This window comes from Mobula birostris, chromosome 6 (assembly GCF_030028105.1).
Source record: "Mobula birostris isolate sMobBir1 chromosome 6, sMobBir1.hap1, whole genome shotgun sequence".
Taxonomy (NCBI): domain Eukaryota; kingdom Metazoa; phylum Chordata; class Chondrichthyes; order Myliobatiformes; family Myliobatidae; genus Mobula; species Mobula birostris.
In genome coordinates, this window is record NC_092375.1 from 85636310 (window position 1) to 85660593 (window position 24284).

Consider the following 24284-nt stretch of genomic DNA (forward strand, 5'->3'; position numbering starts at 1 on the left):
GGCAATGAGCAGGTGAGAAGAGAAGGGGTAAGAGGGGAACCAGAATGGGAAATGGAAAAAGAGAGAAGGGGGAGAAATTGATGTTCATGGCTTCAGGTTGGAAGCTATCCAGAAGGAATATGAGGTGCTGCTCCTCCAACCTGAGTGTGGCCTAACTGTTGCAGTAGAGGAGGCCATGGACTGACATGCTGGAATGGGAAGCCAATTGAAATGGGTAGCCTCCAGGAAATCCTGCCTTTTATGGCAGAAGGAGCGAAGGTGCTCAATGAAGCAGTCCACCAATCAAAATCAGGTCTCACTGATGTTGAAGAGGCCACACTGGGAACACCTGGTATAGTAGGTGACTCCGACAGACTCTCAGGTGAAGTGTCACCTTAATAAGTGATCACTTATGAATGAAACAGCCAATCTATAACTTGATAATCTGCTAAACGTTGACATCAGCTGGTTGTAGGATCTAACTGTGGCCAAATTCATTATTGCTATTCCTAGCGTGATTACACTTTCTGAAAGAGATTACTAGGCAGAGAGAGGGTAATATTCAATTAAATGCTAAAAGCATCCTTGAAGTAATGCAACAATCTACTAACCCTTGGGAATCCTGGCTCATGACTGCTTAAAATAGAGAAGAATCATTTGGAACAGTACTGAGAATGTCATATCCATGCATTAAATACACATAGAAACCCAGCATAAACACTCAAAGGAATACACCACCTTACAAACTAACTGTGAAAATGTTTGTGATTCCCACATTGGCTTTTCCAATCTTTGAAATCAGAGTGGAATCAAGTCATCCTCTGTTCTGCAAAATATGAAGATACTTCTGAAAAGCACTTAATTTGGTGTGAAGCACTTTGGGATATCTTGAGGTGTGAAGGACACTGTTTTTCTTCTTTTTATACAAATAGTCAAAGATGGTCAAAGTTGTCAAAGTGTAAGTTGAATTAAAGTAATTTGAATGCTTACCGGAAAGTTAAAGCATTTTGTTCAGCATGTACAATGTACCGAAACTTCCTGGCTTCTCTGTCTTTCTGCTGCTTTTCATCCATCTGAGGGAAGTCTGCATATTCTGACCCTGTTGGATAGGCATTATAACCACATCCAATCAGATACCTTGCTCCTGTTGCATCACAATTACTCTATAATAAAGAAAAATCAATTAGTTGGTGAGAAACGAGAAAACATTAATTGGTGACAAGAGAAAAATCTGCAGATGTTGGAAATCCAAGCAACACATGCAAAATGCTGAAGTACCTCAGCAGGCCAGGCAACATTTATGCAAAGGGACCGATGAAGGGTCGCAGCTTGAAATGTTGACTGTTTGTTTACTCTTTTCCATAGATGCTGCCTGGCATGCTGAGTTCCTCCAGCATTTTGTGTGTGTTGCAAACATTCATCAGTAATCATGTGGCCACTGTCCGGTCTGATCAGTCATGACAAATAAATTTTGACTAAATTCAGGGTGATATCCTGAATAGGACAGGCATTTTATGTCACTTACCTTTATGATACATTCTGTTTTAAAGCATGTGAGTGTACCAGCTAGAAATGTATAGAACCACTCATTGTGTTCTTTGGAACAATTTCCAACAAAGAAGTTAGTTTTTACTGCAGACATTCATAATGTTTGCCCACTCAAAATCATTCTTAGACATAACACTAAGTAGGGTTTCATCTGCTTGAAACTTAATGGGAAGCATAGGATGATTAATGACTTAGAGTTGACTTAGAGTTAACTTATATGCAATGATGCCTTATTTTAGTTCAACGGTCAAAGCCAAACCACAAAGCCTGCTAAATAAAGTGTGTTAGACAAGATAAGAAAATTATGCTGATATGGCCTTTACAGACTAGAGATGTAAATGGTCTTCCAAAAATCTAGACCAAGCTGAAGTGACATGGTGACCACACTTGCTAGAACAGGTTGTTAGATACAAATAAAAGGAAATTTTTGAAATACTATTTGTGCTAACCACAATCTTAGGCAAAATATTGAAGGAAAACCTAATTATCATTAAATAAATTACTTTACGGGGCATAGTTCACTGGCAGCCTGTGAGAGAGTATACCAAAGTGTATTATACAATATCTACCACTATAATGCAATAACTATAGTACAAGAGGAGGGAATTCTCCCTAATGTTCTCTACCAACATCACCAAAACAAATTACCTCAACTCTGAAAAGGGGGCTTTATGGCTTTTATATTTCCTACATTATTATAGTGCTCATATTTCAAAATGATTTTAGGTGACTGTAAAAGTGCTTTGAGGTGTTCCAAGATCATGAGGGACTTTGAATAAATATGCCCTTCTTTCTTCCTACTGACTTCCAATAAGGCAGTTACTACCTCTTATTTAGAAAAGATATAATGAATGAAATCAAACTCTTGGTGCATTTCCTACTGGGTGGGAATAAATAATAAGATGACAATAAACTAGTGGGAACAAATAATACTATTGAAGGAATTCAATTATAAACTCCTCAGGCAGCACAGTGGCATAGTGGTTAGCACAACACTTTACAGTACCAGTGACCCCAGTTTAATTCTCGGCGTTGTCTGTAAGGAGTTTATATGCTTTCCCCCTGACTGCATGGGTCTCCTCTCACAGTCCAAAGATGTACCAGTTGGTAGGTTATTTGATCATTGTAAATTGTCCTATGGTTAGTTTTGGGTTAAATCGGCGGCTACTGAGCAGTGCAGATTGAAGGGCTGGAAGGGCCTATTCTGCACTGTATCTCACTAAATAAAAAATAAAAGCTGTTAATGTTTTACTCATCAGTTTTACTTAATAGGTTTCCAGTTTCACAATTACATAATCTAATAGTCTGAAATTTTTCAAGTAGGCTTTGACGTAATGAAATTGCAATGGGCACAATTCTCTTCCCTTTTTCTCTATCTGTGCTGATTCATAGGGATGCTGGAGGGTGTGTCAAACATGATGCAATTGGTTGAGGTAAAACAGGAAAATTTAAAGCAAATTTGTCTTGATTTTCTGACAAAATCTCATGCATAGGCATCAGTTTAAAAGAGTAACCTACAGAGTGCCCAAAAATTAGGGAAAAAAATCATGATTATTATTTTGTATTTCTGACAGACGGCTCTCATCAAAAGAAATAATGACAATCACAACCAAATAATAAAGCAAATGACTCGGGCAGAAAATTACAGAACATTTTATTTTCAAAAGCACAAAACAAGAAGCTAAAACTTACTGACTTTCCTTCTGCCCAGATCACTGCCCCAACACCAATCTTTTGATCCTCTGAAATATATTAATTCAGGAAAAGTTGAGTGTAAAAAAAAGTTACCTTAAACTATTCTGCTACGGTTCATTCAGACAAATTCTTGGATACCAGAGCAATATAGTAATGTTAAAATTATTGTAAAGAGCATAATATTTACCATTAAAAATCTTATATATCAAATCATAGATAAAAGAATGCACATTAAATGTGTTTATAGCAAGAAAAATCATGATAATTTTCTCAAATGAAAAATCTCATTTGGAACACTGTGTTCAGTTCTGGTTGACTCATTATAGGAAGAATGTGGAAGCTTTAGAGAAGGTGCTGAGGTGATTTACCAGGATGCCACCTGGATCTGACAGCATGTCTTATGAGGATAGGTTGAGTGAGCTAGGGCTTTTCTCTTTGGAGCAAAGGAGCATGAGAGGTGACTAGATAAATGTGTACAACATTACACAAGGCACAGTTTGAGTGAATGGCCAGAGAATGACTAATACATGTAACACCCTAGTTAAGATTTTTACTGCTACGCTGTAGGTATTTCATTATAGCAGTTCTGTAAGAGTAGTCTGTTCTACTTTTACATGTTTGGGTTTGAGCTAAAGAGGCTATGCTGTTCAACTTAGGAATGTTGTGTCAGCCAATCAGGATGGTGGAATTGGGAGAAGGTTCTAGAGAATGTTGGGCGGAGAGGTTTTTGTGACGGACACCATGTGGGTCAAGGTCTTTTTGGAGGGAGCTGGAAGAAGACAGGAGGGAAGATGACTGATGATGCCATCCCTGTTGCACAAAGTGCTGATAAATAGCTTCAAGGAGGAAGGACCAATACTCCCGTGGGGGAGTCCATTTGTTCGAGGTGGATTTCGAACGACATTTGGAAGGTGGTATGTGCTTTCAGGCAGACGGTGGATCCAGCACACGAGTTGAAGACAACTTCAAGATGAACTCATTTTATGTGCACATTTGGACTGGGTTAACTGTAATGGACCCTTTTTATTTTTCTCCTTCCTACTAACTGGCACTTGTAAACATACTTTATAATTGTGTGCAGTGTATGGCCTGTTATTTCTTGTTGATTGCTAATTGCAGGGGGGCAGCATTTACGGAGTATTCACAGAGATTGGGATTCGGGTGGTCACACTGACCCTAGTCATATGGAGTTTGAGAAAGGTGGCTTTCTCATTGCAGTGTCCGTTAGCGAGTTGCATCTCTAGAGACGCCTGTTAAAAAGAGGTTTCATTGTGGGGGTGACTGTCTGTGATTTGATTCGCTGAATACTGTGTAGTTGCTCTAAGAATTGATTAGGTGGTTTGTGTGTTTAAGCCTGTGTTAAACTATTGTCTGGGAATGTGATTAAGATATGTGATAGATAGATAGATAGATAGATAGATAGACAGATAGACATACTTTATTGATCCCAAGGGAAATTGGGTTTCGTTACAGTTGCACCAACCAAGAATAGATGATGGACGCCTCCAAGATTAAGCTTTGGTGTGATTCAAAGAGATTACTCATAACTAATGCTTGGGTTCTGAGCGGGGCGGATATCTGCAGCCCAGATGAATTGCTGATATCAGTTTTAAGTTCAGTTCCAGTATTAGGGAAAGTTACAATCATGAAATGGCAGTTTGACCAAACGGCAGGCAAAGATGTCATTTTAGTTCAGATTAGCAATGGCGTGATGGGAGTGGAGCTGCCTCGTACAATTGGTGTACCTGAAGAGGTGGGGCCATGGTCCAGCCAAACTTTTAGAGAAAAGGGGAGTGTAGGTGAAGGTGCCGAGTTAGAAGTTGAGTTTCCTGTAGCAGACGGCGGAGACTTTAAAGACAAGTTGCTCTCGTTTCTGTGGAGTGAGGGGAAGGATGGTTGATTTATATTCTGAACTCATTTTGGCTATTGCATCACTGGTTGATAAATGCAAAATTATACCTGCGGAGAGCCAAATTTGTTGTAGACTGGGAGTGTTCTTTGGGGTCAAGCCCACACCCAAGAGGAAGAAGAATATGAAACTTGGGCTGAGTAGACATCTTAAAGGGTCCAGTGGCTGATATAATGAGGTTCCTCAAGGCAGAAAATCCATTAGCTACATCAGCTAATTTACCTGCAAGCTCTGGAAGATGCTTTTGGCACTGCAGGAAGTGCAGTCGATCTTAGGATGAAACTTAGGCACATATTTCAGGAGGAAGGAGAGAAGTTGTCTGCCTACATTTTCAGCTTGGAGAAGATGCTGCACTGTTTGTGCCACGAAGGGGGCATTCAACTGTCTGAGAGAAATTGCTTGAGGAGCAAGTTGTGAAGGGCACATTGTCACATGACATGATTGCTCTACGTATTCGAATGACCCGCAAGATGCACCCTCCCCCATCTTTTACTGAGTTACTCAGAGAATTTAGAGAGGAGAAAAATGCGATGGAGGAGCGGGAGGCCTTTGTCTGCAGGGTGAAGTCCTTGTTAGTAGCCTCTGCTGCTAAGCGACCCCTGATGCCACATAAGCCAGGGTTTTGCAGGATGTCATGAAAGATCTGATAGCCAAGGTATTTTGGATGATATCAGTTAGTGTTGCTACCAAGCACGACAAGGCTGGCAGGAAGCTGGATCCGCTGGTGGGACATACCAAGCTGGGTTGCTACTGATTGAGGTCCTTCAGTCAGGGAAGTGGCCGGTATTTTCTGTTACAACTGTGGAGAAGATGGACGTTTCAAGTGGGAGTGTGAAGGACAGGAAAATCTTCAGAAAGTAAATCAGTGGTTAATCAAATCAAAAAAAGGTAAAACTACAGAGAGACCCAGTAGAGGAATGGACTGACGTTTTGGAGAGAATACATTCCTATCAGTGTATCAAGGGAAATACTAAAGTGCAAAACTCCATTCCTTAAGGTTTAGTGGAACCAAGCTCTGATGTAGCCATACGGATTGAAAGTGTTTATGCGAGAGCCACACTTGACACAGGTTCTCAAGTTACTTTGCTTTATAGATCATTTTACAACTGGCATTTGATGCATTTACCATTGAAGCCACTCAGTGCCCTTGAGTTTCAGGGGCTTAGTACTGATGAGTACCCATACCTAGGTTACTTGTCATTGAAACTGAAGTTTTCGAAAGTAGATGTTGGAGTAACTGAGACTATTGACACACCAGTGCTAGTCTGCCCAGATCTGGTTGAAAAGGGCAGAGCTTCCATCCTGGAGGGAAGAAATACTTTCGTTGTGAGAAGGCTCATGGGAGCATGCAAGGAGAGAAATGGAGATTACTTTTTGAAGGTTCTACAGCACGTTGGGCGAGAGGTTTTTGTGATGGATGCTGGTGTGGGTCAAAGTCTTTTTGGGGGGAACTGGGAGAAGACAGGAGGGAAGGTGGCTGATGATGCCACCCCTGTTGCACAAGGTGCTTTGTTGAGATGAACGGCTCCAAGGAGGAAGGACCAATACTCCTGTGGGAGAGCCCGTTTGTTTGAGGTGGAATTCGAGCGACATTCGGAAGGTGGTGTGTGCTTTCAGGCAGACCGTGGGTCCAGCTAGTCAGTTAAAGACAACTTCAAGATATGCTCCAACTTATGTAGACTGGGTTAACTATAATGGGCCCTTTTTATTTTATTTTTTTTTCCTTTTCTTTTTCCTACTAGCTGATATTTGTAAATATACTTACTTTATAATTCTGTGCAGTGTACAATCTGTTATTTCTTGCTGACAGCTAATTGCCTGGGGGTAGTATTTACACAGTATTCGCAAAAATTGGGGTTTGGGTGGTTGGGACATCCCAACTTCCCTGCTTTGGTGGGCCCCAAGTCATACTGACCCTTGATGTATGGAGTTTGAGAAAGGTGATTTCCTCACTGCTGAGTCCAGTGGCTGTTAGTGAGGGGCTAACCAGCCACATCTCTAGAGACGCCTGGTAAAAATGGGTTTCATAACAAGATGGCATAATTTTAAAGGTAGAGGAAAGTGCAGGGGAGATGTCAGAGGCAAGTTTTCTTTTTACATAGAGAATGGTAAGTACATGGCAGAGGCAGGTACATTGGGGACATTTTAAAAACTATTAGATAGGCACATGGATGATAGAAAAATGAAAGGCCATGTAGGATGGAAGGATTAGATTGATCTTAGAGTAAGCTAAGAGGTCGGCACAATATGGTGGGTTGAAGAGCCTGTACTATGCTGTAACAGTCTATGTTCTAAATACAAATCAGAAAGATCTCTGGATAAACAATCAATTCCCATTTGGACCAACTCCTGATCTTTTACAATATGATTCCAGTAACCATTTGTCATATCCTATCATCTTAAAATATGTGAAACCTGTTGAAAAATCAGTGCTACAAATTGCATTTGATAATTAATTAATCCTCCAACTTGCACTTATAAATCAGCATTAATATGGAGGTGATGCACTTAGTTAACGTGAAATGTGATAAATAGGAGAAATTTGGGTTTTCAGGAGGGCAATCATGCATGGATGAAGCTCTGGGAGATTCAGAAGATGGATAAAGCAAAAGCGAAAGCACGTCATACAGCTATTTCCATCTGTAACATTTGTATTGAAGTGTATACAGGTTGGAACATCATTGTGGATTTCAGTAGAAAAAGAAAAACTATTTTTAGCCTGGTCAGGGAAATGTAGGCTAACTGTAGCAAGGTTATCAGAATTGATGCTGGCTAAATATGAGTGATTTGGCGTTCGAAATAAGTGAATAGTATAAATTATGGCTAACAAAGCCTGACAACAAAGTGTCGGAGTTGGACAGCACAGAAATGGGCTTTAGTTCCATCACGTGCATGCCAAACACTTTACCTATCTACAATAATCCCACTTGCTTTCAAAGGGGACAACAAGCAAGTAGAGATAAAGCTGACATTATCTATTTATTTGTAAAACCTGATGCTTTGTCAATAGTCAATTAAAAATCCGAAGAAATTTTTTAACACTTCTACTTGCAGGATGATTAGTGCACACAGATGTCTGATTTTCAGGAGGATCTTCCATAAACCCTCGGTTGATGGAATTGAAGGCTTTTATGAAGTCCATGGCAAATGTCTTCCAGAATAACTATGCTACAACAATGATTACACCTCAATAGCATTTTGAATTGTCATAAAAGGTCGTTTACAAAACTCTTCTCTATTAGTAAATATAGATCACGATTATTTTGTACTATTACAACAAACTTGATGATGAAAGTATGAAAACTACACCGATTTTCTCACCTGTCCGATATGCCAATAACCTGGCTTGAACCATGCAGTGCCTTGCAAAATTCTGAAAGTCATTGTTTGTGTGCTCTTCGGATGCACTATCATCAGAAATAAATATTCCAGACATTGGAACGCTACAGTCGATGGTTGCTAACAGATAAACAAGCTCCTCCATTTTATGCCTCAAATTAATAAAATGAACATCATCACACACATTCTCTAAGCCAACAGTCTTTAAGATTTCTTTGTGGGTGTTACTATCAGCAATCAAGAATAATTTCTCAAATTCCCGCAATCTATTTCTTCTGCATTCAGTAAAACTGTCCCTGTGTTTAAAATCAGAGTCCTTGGCATTCATGCTTTGGAAAAACTCACACTTTCTTGAAGTTTCTTCTATGTATTGAAGCATATTGTAAGCCAGAGGTTGAAGCAAGGTGCAGACACGAGCTCGACTATTGGACTTGAGTCTTTCCACAGCCTTAGCATCTAACTTTGCATCTGAGTAGCAACTATTCATAACCTTGTTCTCAGCCAGACTTATTTCTGGATCTCCAGGCCAATATGAAATTCGGCTGACTCCAGCTAAAATTAAATATTAAAAAGAAATCAACTGAAATTAAAAACAAGTACTAGATTTGTTTTGTTTGGAAGAGTTAGCCATTTAGTCCCACCTCCATGCTCTTTTCCTGTAGTGCTTTTTTCTTCAGAAACTTTATACATTCATTACTTATGGTGAGAAACCCACAAATAAACTGAAACAGGAGTGCTTTGTCATTAATTTTAATGAATGGACTAGCTGTTTGACTTTCATCATTAGAAGTTAATAGAAATATTTTAAATGTTATTGATATTTTTAGTTTTGCTTTAAAAGCTTGTTTAACAGTTCTTTAATATTTTTTCTAAGCTTGCAATTGGTTCTGAATATCATTGGGTTTCTGAACATTGAAGTATAAGTTTCACAAATTTATAAATTCTGTTAAATCAAAAGGTGTGGTTTAACTACCTTCAAAATTTCACCACTATTTTTATTGTGACTATACTTATTTTAGCCATCCCAATTGACCCCACTACAGCACAGAAGATACTTCTGGTGAGCTGTGTTGTATCAACAGACTCTACAAAGCAAATAATGATTGTCCAGATGCCTCCAGGAATATGGTTTATTTGGAATTTAGGAATAAGAGTACACAATGCTGCTAACAGCAAATTTTGGCTCAATGAAAAATGCTTTTTGATCACACTTACCATTTAAAACCATCTTTAAGCAGGTTGAGCATGGCTTCCTTGAGAAGTAGAGATCACATTCCTTCAGTCTGGATCCATGTTTAATAACAGCAATTTGTCCGACATGCAGATCCATGCTTGAACAGTGTAGCCCAATAATTTTTGAACTGTGCACAACAACAAGGCCATTTCTTCTCTGCTAAAGGTGAGCAATATTCAGGGTAAAACAATTTTCTATTCATATGAAAAGCTGTAAATAGCTAGCATCTAGAAATCAACAAAAAAAAAGAACCAGTCCTGTAAGTGACACAAGTATTACTGCTGGAGGGCGACAGGGTATACCATAATAAGTGGATGAAGTCTGACCCTCAACAACCACACCATCTACAAGGCATAAATCTGGATTATGCTGCAATTCTTTCCACTTGCCTGGAAGGATGCAGTTTTGAAGGAATTCCTCACAGTTTTCCATGGTTGAACCATCCTCAGCAGTTTTAATAGGGATTTTCCCTAGGGATACAAGCTATGATTGAACAACATTTTGTTTCATTTGTTACTCAGACAATGAAGATTTCAACAGTGTTTTAAGTATGAGCTGATAAATAGTGAAAAACATTCAAGATCCCAAGAACCAGGAAATGGTCTAACATTCTATAGCATAATCTTAGCTAAGGCTCACTAGTAACTTCATGAGGTTATCATTAATGCAAGCAAATACCGCAGATACAAAAACCAGGTGCCCTCTACCAAAAATTAGAGACAAAAGCAAAGAGATAAAGGTTAACAAAGTATCATTTGAAATGAAATTTCATTAGGTTAACAAGAAGAGCAATAATTCACAATTGGAGGAATTAAGTTCCACACTTACCTGTTTGTTCTCTGGGCCACTTGAGTAGATAAACAGTTACTAAAAATGATCAGAATCAGCTTTAATATCACCAACATAGATTGTGAAATTTGTTGATTTTGCTAAAAATTATAACATTGAAAGGATACTTTCACCTATGTATTAGACAATTTTCTGTGGCAGGTATAATGAAGAACTAATGTGGAAATATTGCAAGCTGTTAAAAGGAAGTTAATGTTGATATGATATGCTCTTTTCATAAAATACATTTTGTCAAACAAACTGTACAATCTGCAATTCGTGGATCTCCTTTGCTCACTAAAGTCACTGAGTGACTTTCATATTGACATCAAGCTGCTCCATAATATTGCATTTCTAAAAATTCCAACTGCTTTTTTAAAAAAAAAACAACTTTGCATCAGTCAAAGCTTCTGTTTGTAGCCACCAAGTTTCTCCTTCCTTCGAAAGGTCGATACCATTGGAACTTGCTACCGTCTCAAATCACCCAACTTATCAAAACCCTTGGGGTAAACAAAGACTTTAACTTTTTGACATATGGACTAAGCAATCAGGCAGGCAAGATTTGTACATAAATTTTCTACCCAAACCTTAGTCTTATCCCTTGGTTACATTACTATACAAAACAACGGGAATGTTTGCCTTTCTGAGAAAAAGCTGTTGACAATCAGACGACATTAAATCAACACCTGATAGGTGGTACAGATAAAACAGTAAAGTTAGTTTGCCACAACTTTATATAGATTTATAAGCATCTTAGGCTACGTCCACACTAGATCAGATAATTTTGAAAACGCCAGTTTCGCGTAAAAACGATAGGCGTCCACACTAGGCGTTTTTAAAAAAAACTCTGTCCACATTAAAACGGATATTTGGGCGAATCTTCTCCTACTGGGCATGCGCAGGACACACAGAAAACAAGTGAAGAGGAAACAGTATACTTGGTGTGCATTTGTCCAGTTACAGACTAGAAAAACTTAAAAGGAAATTGCCAAACGAAAGACTTGGTGCGCATTTGTCCAGAAACATTTCCTACAGCCATGGTCTCTTCACCGATGAAAGGGACGACAGCTACAACTAAATGCAATAAGGCTCATTACTAGGCAAAAGTAAAATTTGCTGTTACCGCATTTGTTTGCTTTTAATTTTGCCATGTCTTTGTGTATTATTTTGCTGTATTTAACATGTGCAATAAAACAAGTTACTGGGCAAAAGTGACAATTGCATCAATTGAATGCACAAGCAATACATTAATAAAGCACCTTGTTAAATGTACAAAACATGTCTGCATCAGTGTTGTATTTCCATACAATGTTACATTAGGCTGCTACACATCTATTGTCAGATATTGTTGTGGTGTTGGAGGTTGTGTTCAAGAAAACAATGAAATGCAGCGCTGCCGCTACCATTTGTTCCAGCACGTCATGACAGCAGTTTTAAAAATAGCCGGTTACCCAGTACACACTATGCCGGATATTAGGCGTTTTCAGCTTTATTCACTCTGGAGAGCGTTTCTGAAAAGCTCCATTTTCGGGGGAGGAAATCACCGTTTCAATGTGGGCGGACGGTCAAAATGAAGAGAAAAAGCTTCGGTTACGGATTTATCCGGTCTAGTGTGGACGCAGTTTTACGCTTTCTTTTGTTTTATAAGAGACTGTAATGTCAAATTCTTCCATGGTAACAATCTTAAATGCTCCAATGCAGATAAAAATAAACATGCAACATTGCTGAACCAATGTTATGAAATTACTCTGTAACATACTAATCCAACTGCAGGTATCACTATAGAGAAACCATTCAGAAGGAATCACAGGAAAACAAAAGAGAAAACCTCACTTCAGTGAAGGGCTCTGTTCGATTCAAAGATTTTATGTTAAACGTGAAATACAATTTAATGGTCAGAGATTATGCCAACAATAGGAGTCAAAACAAAAAAGCTTGATGACACATTGAATTTTCACTGAATACAGGATGAAGTGTACAAATTACAATTCCATTAAAATGCAAAACAAAGGTCAACACTGCAGGTTAAAAATGTAAACAACAAGGCTGAAAATGGCCTTTGGATAAAGTTTTATGCATACAGTGGACTCTGACTAATTGCGACACATAGGGACCAGTATAGTTTGGCCAAACTAAACGGCTTCCCTAATTAGTTTAAGTTTCATGATGCTGAGATACATCCTAGGATTTGCTGGGACACAGCTTCAGTGATGTAATCTGGGGGTCATTGGGTGTTTTAAGTTTTTCAATATCAGATACCCACGCCCAGGCAACCCAGCTAGGATTGATCAGGCCCTGACTTGTGCCCCAGCAGCAATGGTCCATGGGTCACATCTTGCCATTGAACTCAATTGCAGGAGGAGGAGGATTTACGAGGACGCTGTGGTGTCCTATCTTCTGCTCACTGAGTCGCTGATGGAGTTTTGAAGGTGTAGATCCATCTCTTGTTTGGAGTACGTGAGGTGCCTGAAATACTTCTGTCTCAACAGCTGCTTGGTGAATCCTTAGGGGTTCACAATAAAGGCAGCTCATTTCCTGGCTTTTTCCCCCGTCTTCCATGCCATTATGGTCTGCATAAACTTACTTCTGAAGATTTTACTGAGCTTGGCAAGTGGTGGTTTCTCCTTTTCACTCATTCCCCTGTACTGTTTAGTCAGATATTGGAGCTCTTGACGCATCTGGTGATCTGCTACTCAGCCTGGAGTGTGAGTTTCTGGGACTTGGGAGATTCTGGGTACCGTGGGGTGACTCCAAGTTGGGTTTCTTCAGGAGTGAGTCCTAGACGTTGTGTGGCTCTCTCCTGATCCAGGCATTTTCATCTTGGCCCGATGTGTTTTTAGGCCAAACAGGTTCTTACAGACCTTGCCGCAAATGCATCTCTGACTTGTAATTGATATCCGTTTACAAAGGTTGACATTCTTAGGTCCATCCTGGCAGGGTGTTCATCTTACTCTCCCTCCTGGGCACCCCTGGGGGTATGTTTCTGTAAATCTGTCCACAGCTTGTAGGGTTTCTTCCTCTTGGAAGATGCACATTGGTTTGTGAGTCTTTCCTCCCCAGTTGCCGTATCATGGAAATAGTTAAAAAGGTATGAAAAAAGACAAAGCCACCATTTAACTGAGTAATAAATTGTGTATTTAAATGAAATGCAGAATAAATTAGGACACCACTGAAACTACTACAGTACCATAAAACTGTGTATTAGTTCCTAATAGTTATCGACGGAGGAGTACAATGATGTAAATGAACAAAATCAGTGCAGACACCTGGTACATAGTGGTCTGCCTTCAAACAGTGCTTTCAATTATTGCATCCTCCAAATATTCATCTTAATTGTAACATTCAAAATGATTGCTGATACCTTCAAATTCTTCATAGTTCCTAACTTCTTGAAGTAGTGAAATAGTTTCATTTTCACTCCCAGCCATTTCTGGCATCTCCGCGCATGAATGCTTGAAACTGCAGTGAGCAAAACAATTCTGAATTGTCTGTTTATTTCTCGTCAACCATCAGTGACAGAAATCAATTAAAAAAAAACACAAACACATGAGTGACACTATTTAAAAACTAGTCAGTCTAAGCACAGTAGAGTGTCTAATGATCACAAACATGCATACAAGTGGTGCTAGTTAAAAAATGCTTGGCACCAGTTGCCTGCCCTAATTAAGCATCATAGTGCCCCAAATAAACAAAGGAAATCATGACTATTTTCTCGATTTGTTTTTGTTCTTTAAGAGCTGTCCCAAATAAATGGCTGCCCTGATTAACCGATGGTCCAATTAACTGGAATTAACTGCAATTCAACAAATTAACAAGGAACCTGAAAAGTACAAATGTAAGCAACAAAAATAAATATAAAGCATTAAAATAAACATAAAGGAATAATATTTTCCAAGTAAGAAAAATGCATAAATATGTGTGTATATGAATAAAAAATTTTGTTTTCTTCAGGCACAGACCATTACTATTCTTCTCACTTCCTACCCATCCTTGATCCCCACTACACACGTTCCCAGACCTGACCCTTGCTGTGCTCCTGGTCCAATCCACTCTGGGTCTACACCTGGCACCAATTTAAGCATGTTTCCAGCTTTGCATCTACCCGTTTCCCAGTGCCAGGTATACACCTGACCCATACTCCTGAACCCAACTCTGACCTTGCACCTGGCTCTCATTTCTACACCCAATTCCGACTGCACACCTGGCTCTGAACCCAATCTGTACATGTCTGCTTTCATGCACTGGGCCCATGTTGACAGCACTACTTCTCACTACACGCCTGACACCATTCCTGAACAACTCCACCTACACATCTTACCACACATCTGACTCTGATCAGCCTCACCTGACCCTGGGTCTGGACGCACACTTGGCCCTAAATCCTACCCTGATCACAGCTGCTAGTCCTGGCTGCTCCCCTGGCCCTAGCTTTGTCCACACACCCGTACTGTTCCTGACACCTCACTCCTTACCCCACAGCTCTGACAGTGTACCTGACCCATATACTTAGTCGCAGGAATACACAGAGCTCTTTTTCTGGGTTGTGGTGTTAAAATTCTTGTGCAGTAATCTTTTAGGGGGGGTACCTCACTGACCTTTATAAACTGAAATTTGCTACATCCATTGGCTCTCTTTTTATCTCATATGCAAGTGGTCATCAGCTTGTTCCATACTTTTGTTCCATAAAACTATATTTATTGTGGTAGACAAGTATTGTTACTCTTTTCTTCATAATAGATTCCAGAATTTTCTTACAAACTGGCCTGTAGTTTCCCATTTTCTTTCAATTTTCTTAAATGACTGATGTGTTTGACGTGTTTCTCTCGCCAAATACCTCCAAATGCAAGGATCAATAACAATACATATGTAATCAATAATATTCTATTTAGTGTGACCTTAAGAGTACATAAAATTATTCTATACCATCTATAACACAAGAATGATATGAAAATTGTTATCAGAATTTGTGAAACTTATCAATGAGAACATGACCAAAATTTTTCCAACAAGAATCAGTGAATATAGGCCATTTTTCCACAAGGTTTCTCACTTAACAAGTTCCAAATTACAACTTCTGTTTACCATAACACTAGCAACATCCAGTGCCTTACTGCAATTCTGGAAACTGTCTCTTAGCATACTGCAAAACTTAAAACAACTCTAGAATGTTTCATTCACAATTACAGCAATCCATAAATATACCCTACGACTCTTCCTGTTTAATTATGATAGCTGGGCAATGCAGAATACAGTAATTGGCATAAAATGGGTATTAGAGCTCTCCTATTAACACACACCTTTTACTTGGAAGAAGAACTTGTGAAAGTATGATTGAAATTATGAATGCCTTGGAAGAAACTGGAACAGACTAGAAATGGGTCAGTTGCAATTTCCTGGATTTGGGGGTCTAAATTACAAGACTAGGATTTTATTCCCTGGAACACAGGAGACTGAGGGATGACCTGATAAAGGTATACAATATTAGAAGGGGCACAGTCTGGGTGAAACAGAGTTTTTCCCCCAAGGGGGTTTGTGCTAAAAATAAGAGGGCATATGTAAGTTTAAGATCAAAAGCAAGAGATTTAAAAGCACATCAGAGGAAGTTTCTTCACACAAAGGGTGTTCTTTTTTGTTTGGAATAAGCTGCCGAAAAAGTGGATGAGGCAGCCATGTTAACACTTAAAAGTCATCTAAGTGAGTACGTGGATAGAAGAGGTTTGGACTGCTAGGGACCAAACACTGACAGCTGAGCAACAGAGTCAGAATGCATGAGTTCGGCCAAAAGGCTTGCTTCCATGCTGTTACGACCCCCAAGTTTCACTGCTCCATTCATATAATTATTGTGACTGCAAGAGCAGGTCAGAAGCTAGGTAATGCAGCATTGGATGACGGACCTCCCAGCTCCCCAGGGAATTACCATTTACGTGACACAAGTTAGGACTGTGATTGGATACAATGAACTTGGCTGGATGAGTGCAATTCCAGCAGCACTAAAAAAAAACTGAACACCAGCCAGAAAAAGGCAGCTCACTCAGCACCCCACTCATGACCTTAAACTCTCATTGAAATCAGTGCATTGCGAGAACTTAAAGCACATTAAAGTGGATAAGTCCCTCAGGCCTAACTAAGTGTATTCTAGGATATTCTGTGGGAAGCCAGGAAAGGATTTGCTGGGGTCCTAGCAGAAATATTTTATCACTGTTAGTCGTGGGTGAGATATCAAAAGACTGTAGGGTGGTTAATACTTTAGCTTTATTTAAGAAGGGCTGCAAGGACAAGGAACTACAGGCCAGTGATCTATGTGGTGGTAAAGTCACTGCAGCCTATTCTAAGATACAGGATCTACCTACATATGGAATGACTAGAGAAAATATGTCTAATGAATTTGTGATTTCTTGAAGAAGTGACCAAGTGTATGACAAGAGCAGGGCAGTAGATAATGTCTACATGGCTTTAGCAAGGCCTTTGACAAGGTCCAACATGGTAGGCTGGTTCAGAAGGTTAGTGCATGTCAAGAGTGGGTAATATCTGAATGCAAGTAGTGGGTTTTGGAAGTTGTGAAAGTACACTAAAACATTGTGCTAGTATTTATTGAATTGTGAGAGTAAAGAGTTAAATAATTGTTTGAAGCTGCATGATGAATCTTTGAGTTGCTTAAATCAATTGGATGAATAAAGAACTACAGTTGTTAGGCAAAGTTATTGCCTGGTATGTATTTACCGTGTGCTGTATTGAATTGGCAACAGCATGGTTAGTAAGATTGTGAATGATACCAAAACCTGTGGTATAGTTAACAGCGAAGATTATTTAAGATCACACAGATCAACTGGGGAAGTGGGTGAAGGTATACAGGGTGGGAAAGTGTTTGGGAAGATTATCTTCATTGATTAGGGCATTGAGTACAAAGTTGGAAGGTCATGTTACAACTGTAAAAGATATTGGTAAAATCACATCTGGAGTATTGTATGCAGTTTTGGTTGCCCAGGTTTTGGAAGGATGTTACTGAGTCTAGAGAGCATGAGTTGTAAGGAGAGAATAGATAGGCAAGGCTTCTTTTTTTCCCCTAGAGCATAGGACACAGAGAGGCATTAGAGGTATAAAAAATATCCTGCTTACTTTTGAATTCTACTAGTGAATCAACTATTACAGCCCTTCACAGTTTGACAAGATCCTAATCACTCAATATGTAAAAAAGAACATGTCAACTGACTCAGCTTCAGCACTCTTCTCTCCTATTCAAACCTTACCCCTGCTGAACGCACTGCCCTTCACTCTCCCTGCATCAATCTCAACCTTACCATCCAACCTGCAGACAAGTTGGGGGAGGCTGCTGATGTAGTGTTTTAGACTGTCCTCCACCTTGCTGAAACCAAGTGGTAACTCTCAGTCTTTTTTGACTTTCCCATTAAAGAGGAACCAACTCAAGACCATCAGAACATTGTTTCCTACACCATCACCAACCGTATCAACCCTGGAGATCTCCCATCCAAAGCCACCAACCTCATGATTCTCTTATCTTGTTCGTTTCTGCCTCCTGCTCAAAACCCAATAATCTGACTCTCTGGGTAGGCCCATTGTTTCTGCCTGCTCCTGCTGCACTGAATTCCTATCTCAACTCCTTTTTATCCCCATGGATCAGTCTCTTCCCACCTATATTCGTAGCACTTCACATGCTCTCGATCACTTCAAAAACTTCCCTGGTCCTGATCACCCCATTTTCACTGTGTATATCTAGTTCCTATACACGTCAATCCTCTATCAAGAGGGCCTTAAAGCGCTCAGGTTCTTTCTAGACAACAGACCTAACCAGCTCCCCTCCACCACCACCCTCCTGCCACTAGCAGAACTGGTTCTCATACTCAAAAATTTCTCTTTTGGCTCCTCCCACTTTTTCCAACCCAAAGTGTAGCCAGGGCACCCCGATGAGCCCCAGCAATGCCTGCCTCTTCGCTGGCTACATGGAACAGTCAATATTCCAAGCCTTCACTGGCAACTCTCCCCAATTCTTTCTCCGCTATATTGACAACTGCATTGATGCTGCTTCATGAACCCATGCTGAGCTTGTCAATTTCATCAACTTTGCCTTCAACTTTCACCCCGCCTGTAAATTCACTTGGTCCATTTCTGATACCTCTCTCCCTTTTCTCGATCACTCTGTCTCCATCTCTCAGAGCTATTTTGACAATCCTTCTTCCCACCCTGTAAAAGTGCCATTCCCTTTTCTCTGTTCCTCCACTTCTGCCGCATCTGCTCCCAGGATGCTTTCTTTTCCAAAACATCAGAGAAGTCCTCCTCCTTACCCTTCCTCACCCACATCTCCTCCATTTCCCAGGCATCTGCCCTCATCCCATCTTCCTGCTGCCTTAACAGGGATAGTTTCTCTTGTTCTTACCTACCACCCCATGAGCCACCGCATCCAGCACATTATTCTCCACAACTTACACCATCTTCAAGGAACTCTATCACCAAACACATCTTTACCTTCTCCCACTCTTCACTTTCCACAGGGATTACTCCCTCTCTGATACCTTTGTCTAATCATTTGCCCAACTGATCTCCCTGCAAGCAGAACAAGTACTACATCTACCCATTGACTTCGTCCCTCACCGGCAAGACGTCCTTCCAGGTGAGGCAACACTTCACCTGTGAATCTGTTGTGGTCATCTACTGTTTTTGGTGCACCTGCTCTGGCCTCCTCCACATCGGTGAGGCTCGACATAGATTGGAGTACTGCTTTTTGACTCCCTTTACTCTGTCCACAACAAACAGGATTTCCCAGTGGCCAGCCATTTAAATTTCAATCCTCAATTCCATTCTGACATGTTGGTCCATGGCCTCCTCTACTGCCACTCTTAGGTTGTAAGAGCAACATCTCATGTTCTGTCTGAGTAACCTCCAAGCTGATGACATGAACACTGATTTCTCTAATTTCCATCAATATCTCCCCCTCCCTCCTCTCTTGTTCCATTCCCCATTCTGGATTCCCTCTTAAGCCTTCTGCTCTTCTCACCTGTTTATCACCTCCCTCTGGTGCCCCTCTTTCCTCCTATTCTCCCGTGGCCCGCTCTCTATTCCTATCAGATTCCTTTTTTACTTTTCCCATCTATCACTTCCCAGCTTCTTACTTCATCTCCCCTCCCCTACCCACCTAACTTCCCACTCACCTGGCTTCACCTATCACCCTCTAGCATGTACTCCTCTCCCTCCCCCACATTCTTATTCTGGTTTCTTCCCTTGTCCTTTCCCGTCCTGATGAAGGTCCTCGCCCAAAATGTTGACTTTTTATTCCTTTCCATAGATGTTACTTGACCTGCTGAGTTCCTCTGGCATTTTGAGTGTGTTACTCTGGATTTCCAGCATCTGCCAAATCTCTGTGCTTAATCACTCTTTTACTATTCACCTTAATTCCATTTTTTCTGCCAATTGGAACAGCTTCACTCTCTATACTCATTTTGAATACAATTAGGATGTAAAGAGGAAAAATTACTAATTACTAAAAATTACTAGGTTAATAAGTTAAAACCCCACTATTGGTCTGACCAATCAGTCTCCATACTACAGGATTGCTTTGATGACATCTACTGGAATGTCTTTCATGATGAGGATGTCTCCGAGTTCATGGAGGGGGTCATGAGCTTCATCCCGAAGTGCATCAGTCAGGATCTATCCAAACCAGAAACTCCGGATCAACAGTTGCGTGTGTGCTGCACTCACCGCACGAGACAGAGCATTCGCCGTCAGTAACCACCAGGAACTCAAGAAATGCACCTACGTTCTACGCAAAATCATCAAGGCAGTGAAACGACGATATAGAGACAAGATCCAGACACAACTCTCCACCAACAACACATGCAGCTAATGGCAAGGTCTGCACACCATCGTAGGTTTCAAAGGTAAACACAGTGGTGCTGCCAACATCATTGCCTCTCTCCCAGATGAGCTTTTTTTTTTTTAAAACACTCGGTTCAACGTCGCCAACACTGAGTCCCTGAGGAGAGCTGCCGATACAACCTGCACCTTGGTCATCTCTGAGGCTGAAGTACACAGGTGCTCCTAATGAGTGGGCAGCCACAAGGCTGCGAGACTGGACGGCATCCCAGGGCAAGTACTCTGTGTGTGCGCAGCACAACTGGCTGGTGTGTTTTCAAACATTTTTAATCTCTCCCTCTCCCAGTGTAGAGTGCTCTCCTGTTTCAAAACATCCACCATTGTCCCTGTACCTAAAAAGACCAAGGTAACATGTCTGAATGACTGGCGTCCTGACGCACTCACGTCAATAATAAACAAATGCTTTGACAGGCTGGTCAAGGACTACCTCTGCAGCACGCTACCACCCACACTGGACCCCTACAATTTGCCTACCAACATAACTGATCAACAGATGGTGCAATAGCCACAGCTCTACACACCACCTTACACACCTGGAGAGGAGGGATGCTTATGTGAGAATGCTGTTCTTGGACTACAGTTCAGCATTCAACAGTATAATTCTCTCCAAGCTTGATAAGAAACTCAGAGACCTCGGCCTTAACCCTGCCTTGCGCAGCTGGATCCTGTACTTCCTGTCAGATCACCAGCAGGTGGTATGAGAGGGCTCCATCACCTCTGTCCCTCAACACAGCAGCCCCCCAGAGTTGTGACCTAAGCCCCTTCCTTTACTCCCTGTACACCCATGACTGTGTCGCCAACCACTGCTCCAATCTGTTAATTAAATTTGCAGACGATACATTAATTGGCCTCATCTCAAATAATAACCAGGTAGCCTACAGAAAAGAAGTCATCACCCTGACACAGTGGTGTCAAGAAAACAACCTCTCCCTCAATGTCACAAAAAACAAAGGAACTGGTTGTGGACTACAGGAGAAACAAAGACAGGCTCGTCCCTATTGACATCAATGGATCTGAGGTTGAGAGGGTGAACAGCTTCAAGTTCCTCGGTATAGGACCTTACATGGTCTGTACATACCGGCTGTGTGGTTAAAAAAAAAAGCACAACAGCGCTCCTTTCACCTCAGACAGTTGAAGAAGTTTGGCATGAGTCTCCAAATCCTAAGGACTTTCTGCAGGGGCACAACTGAGAGCATCCTAACTGGCTGTATCACTGCCTGGTATGGGAACTGTACTTCCCTCAATTGCAGGACTCTGCAGAGAGTGGTGCAGACAGCCCAGCGCATCTGTGGATGTGAACTTCCCATTATTCAGGACATTTACAGTGAAAGGTGCGTAAAAAGGGCTCGAAGTATCATTGGGATGACCTGAGTCATCCCAACCACAAACTGTTCCAGTTGCTACCATCTGGGAAATGGTACCATAGCATTAAAGTCAGGACCAACAGGCTCCAGGACAGTTTCTTCCACCAGGCCAACAGAATGATCACGCTAACACAATTGTATTTCTAAGCTATATTGACTGTTCTGTTGTATATCTTACTCTACATACTATTTATTACAAGTTACTATAATTTATACATTGCACATTCAGATGGAGATGTAACGTAAAGATTTTTACTCCTCGTGTCTCTGAAGGATGTAAGAAATAAAGTTGATTCAATTCAATTATAACCGTTGGGTAAATACCATACCTGAGTTGGCTTTTGCTTGTCATTTGGAAAAAGTTCCATCCACAGACTCAGAAGAGTGAAAAGGTTTACTTCTGAAAGCCTAGGACTCAACCCTACGAAATAAAGATACCATTAATAAATTGCATGTTATTACATTAAATTGCTGTGTAAGTTGTCTATAAAGCAGTTACTAAATTCAGTGCCAAAGGCAGTACTAATGAATAAATTTATCAAAAGTTGCATTTGTCTATGGTAATAGCAAGAACTTTTAGTTCTGAAAAAAAAAACAGCAGACAGCTTTTTAGGGATGAAATCAATCAAAAATGATGAAGCAGAAAATAACGGTAAGTCAAAGATGAAAGCCTAAAGTTCTCACAAGACAATAGAGAAAAGGAGTTTAAAAAGGGAATTGAAGAAAAGAGCTTAGACATTGAAAATGTGCTATTAAGAGGGGACATAGTGGTGTTAAGAGGGGACATAGTTGTAAAATGGAATAAAGTGACAAGGTTGAAAATGACTACAGTAATTAGAAAAATACAAATGGACAGACATAAGGACTAGAAATTTAATGTCATAATGGGAGAGCTGGTGACTAATGTGGGTCAGCGGATGCAGAAATAATGAGTGAAAAGGATACTGCAAGTTAAAATGTAAGTGCCAGTTCTGGATGTGCTTTACAGACAGCGGAAGATGGGAGGCTGGCCAATAGCACATTGGATATAAAGATAAAAGAATGGAGAAGCGTTTGCCACCAGAGGTCCAATCAGTGTCGGGAGCAGAGCACCTTGAAGAGTTTACTTGCAGGTCGGCAAAGCTAGTATAGAAGGAGAGCTTTGAGGGTGTTCGGGCATTCCAAAGGTCCAATCAGTGTTGGAAGGAGAACACTGCGAATTAAATAAAAGTACAGAAAGGACAAGTGGGGCGGCCATTGTCGGGAGTGGGCCAATGGTGAGAGTAGGAGTGTCAGGCCTTGACTCAAGAGGCTTCAAGGAGAAGAGATTGAGGCCAAAGAAACACGTTAGAGAATTTGGTCTTAGTTGTCCATTGTACAGTTCAGGCTGGATGGTAGATATGACAGTGGAATACTCCTCCTGTAGGATGTGGGAATTTATGGAACCTAATAGACTCCCTGATGACTACATCTGTGGGAAGTGCTGCCAACTGCAGCTCATGAAAGACTGCATTAAGGAGCTGGAGCTGCAGTTGGATGAACTTAGGATCATCCAGGAGGCAGAGCAATTGATAGATATGACTTTTGAGCAGGTGGTTACACCCAGAGTGCAGAATTCAGGGAGTAGATGGGCAAACACCAAGAGAGGCAAAGGGAGAAGGAAGTCAGTGCAGGGTCTCCCTGTGGCCATTCCTCTCAGCAACAGGTATACCCCTTTGGATATTGCTGTGGGAGATGACCTCCCTGGGCAAGGCAGCAGCAGCCAAACCAATACCAATGTAGTCAGCTCTGAGCCTCAGGAGGGAAGGGTAAAGTCAGGCGGAGCAATAGTCATAGGGGACTCAATAGTTAGGGGGATAGATAGGAGATTATGTGGCAGTGAAAGAGACTTCAGGATGGTGTGTTGCCTCCCAGGTGCTAGGGTCCAGGATCTCTCTGAGCGGTTGCAGAATACTCTTGAAGGGGAGGGTGAGCAGCCGTAGGTCGTAGTACATGTTGGTACCAATGACAGGCAGGAGAGGGGTAGAGGTCCTGCGCAGTAAGTTTAGGGAGTTAGGAAGGAAGCTGAAGAGTAGGACATCCAAGGTGGTAATCTCCACATTACTCCCAGTGCCCGAGCTAGTGAAGGTCAGAACAGGAAGATAGTGCAGATGAATGAGTGGCTGAGGAGATGGTGCAAGGGGCAGGGTTTCAAGTTCTTGGAACATTGGAACTTTTTCTGAGAAGGGGTGACCTGTACAAGTGGGATGGATTGCACTTCAACTGGAGGGGAACCAGTATCCTGGGAGGGAGGTTTCTAAATTTGTGTATGTTTACAAAATACAATTAAGTTGGTCAGTAAAACTATTGAAAACCTTTTCTTTGTACTTTTGTCAGTTAAATAAAGGTTCACGTGAATTAACATATCACCGATTTTTGTTTTTATTGCATTTTGGAAAATATCCCAACTTTTCTGGATTGTAATTTACTTACGGCAATCTTTGGGATTATCCCATCAGAAGCAGGAAATATTTCTGTTTCC

At 40.9% G+C, this 24284-nt stretch overlaps 1 protein-coding gene across 7 annotated transcripts in view; it reads right to left on the reverse strand.

Annotated features, from left to right (window-relative positions):
- Positions 1-24284, reverse strand: part of cdadc1 (cytidine and dCMP deaminase domain containing 1) — a 53306-nt gene that overhangs the window by 16706 nt on the left and 12316 nt on the right. Inside the window, exons 1-7 of one of the 7 annotated variants that reach the window (XM_072260783.1) lie at positions 22114-22157; positions 10533-10571; positions 10094-10174; positions 9686-9860; positions 8453-9022; positions 3220-3269; positions 970-1142 (exon numbers count right to left, since the gene is read on the reverse strand). In XM_072260783.1, coding sequence (XP_072116884.1) covers positions 970-1142; positions 3220-3269; positions 8453-9022; positions 9686-9860; positions 10094-10147 — 1022 coding nt within the window. In that variant the 5' untranslated portion in view covers positions 10148-10174; positions 10533-10571; positions 22114-22157. Of the gene's footprint in view, positions 1-969; positions 1143-3219; positions 3270-8452; positions 9023-9685; positions 9864-10093; positions 10188-10532; positions 10574-22113; positions 22206-24284 lie in introns of those variants that run through there. The other 6 variants (XM_072260780.1, XM_072260782.1, XM_072260781.1 and 3 more) reach the window with 6 other exon arrangements.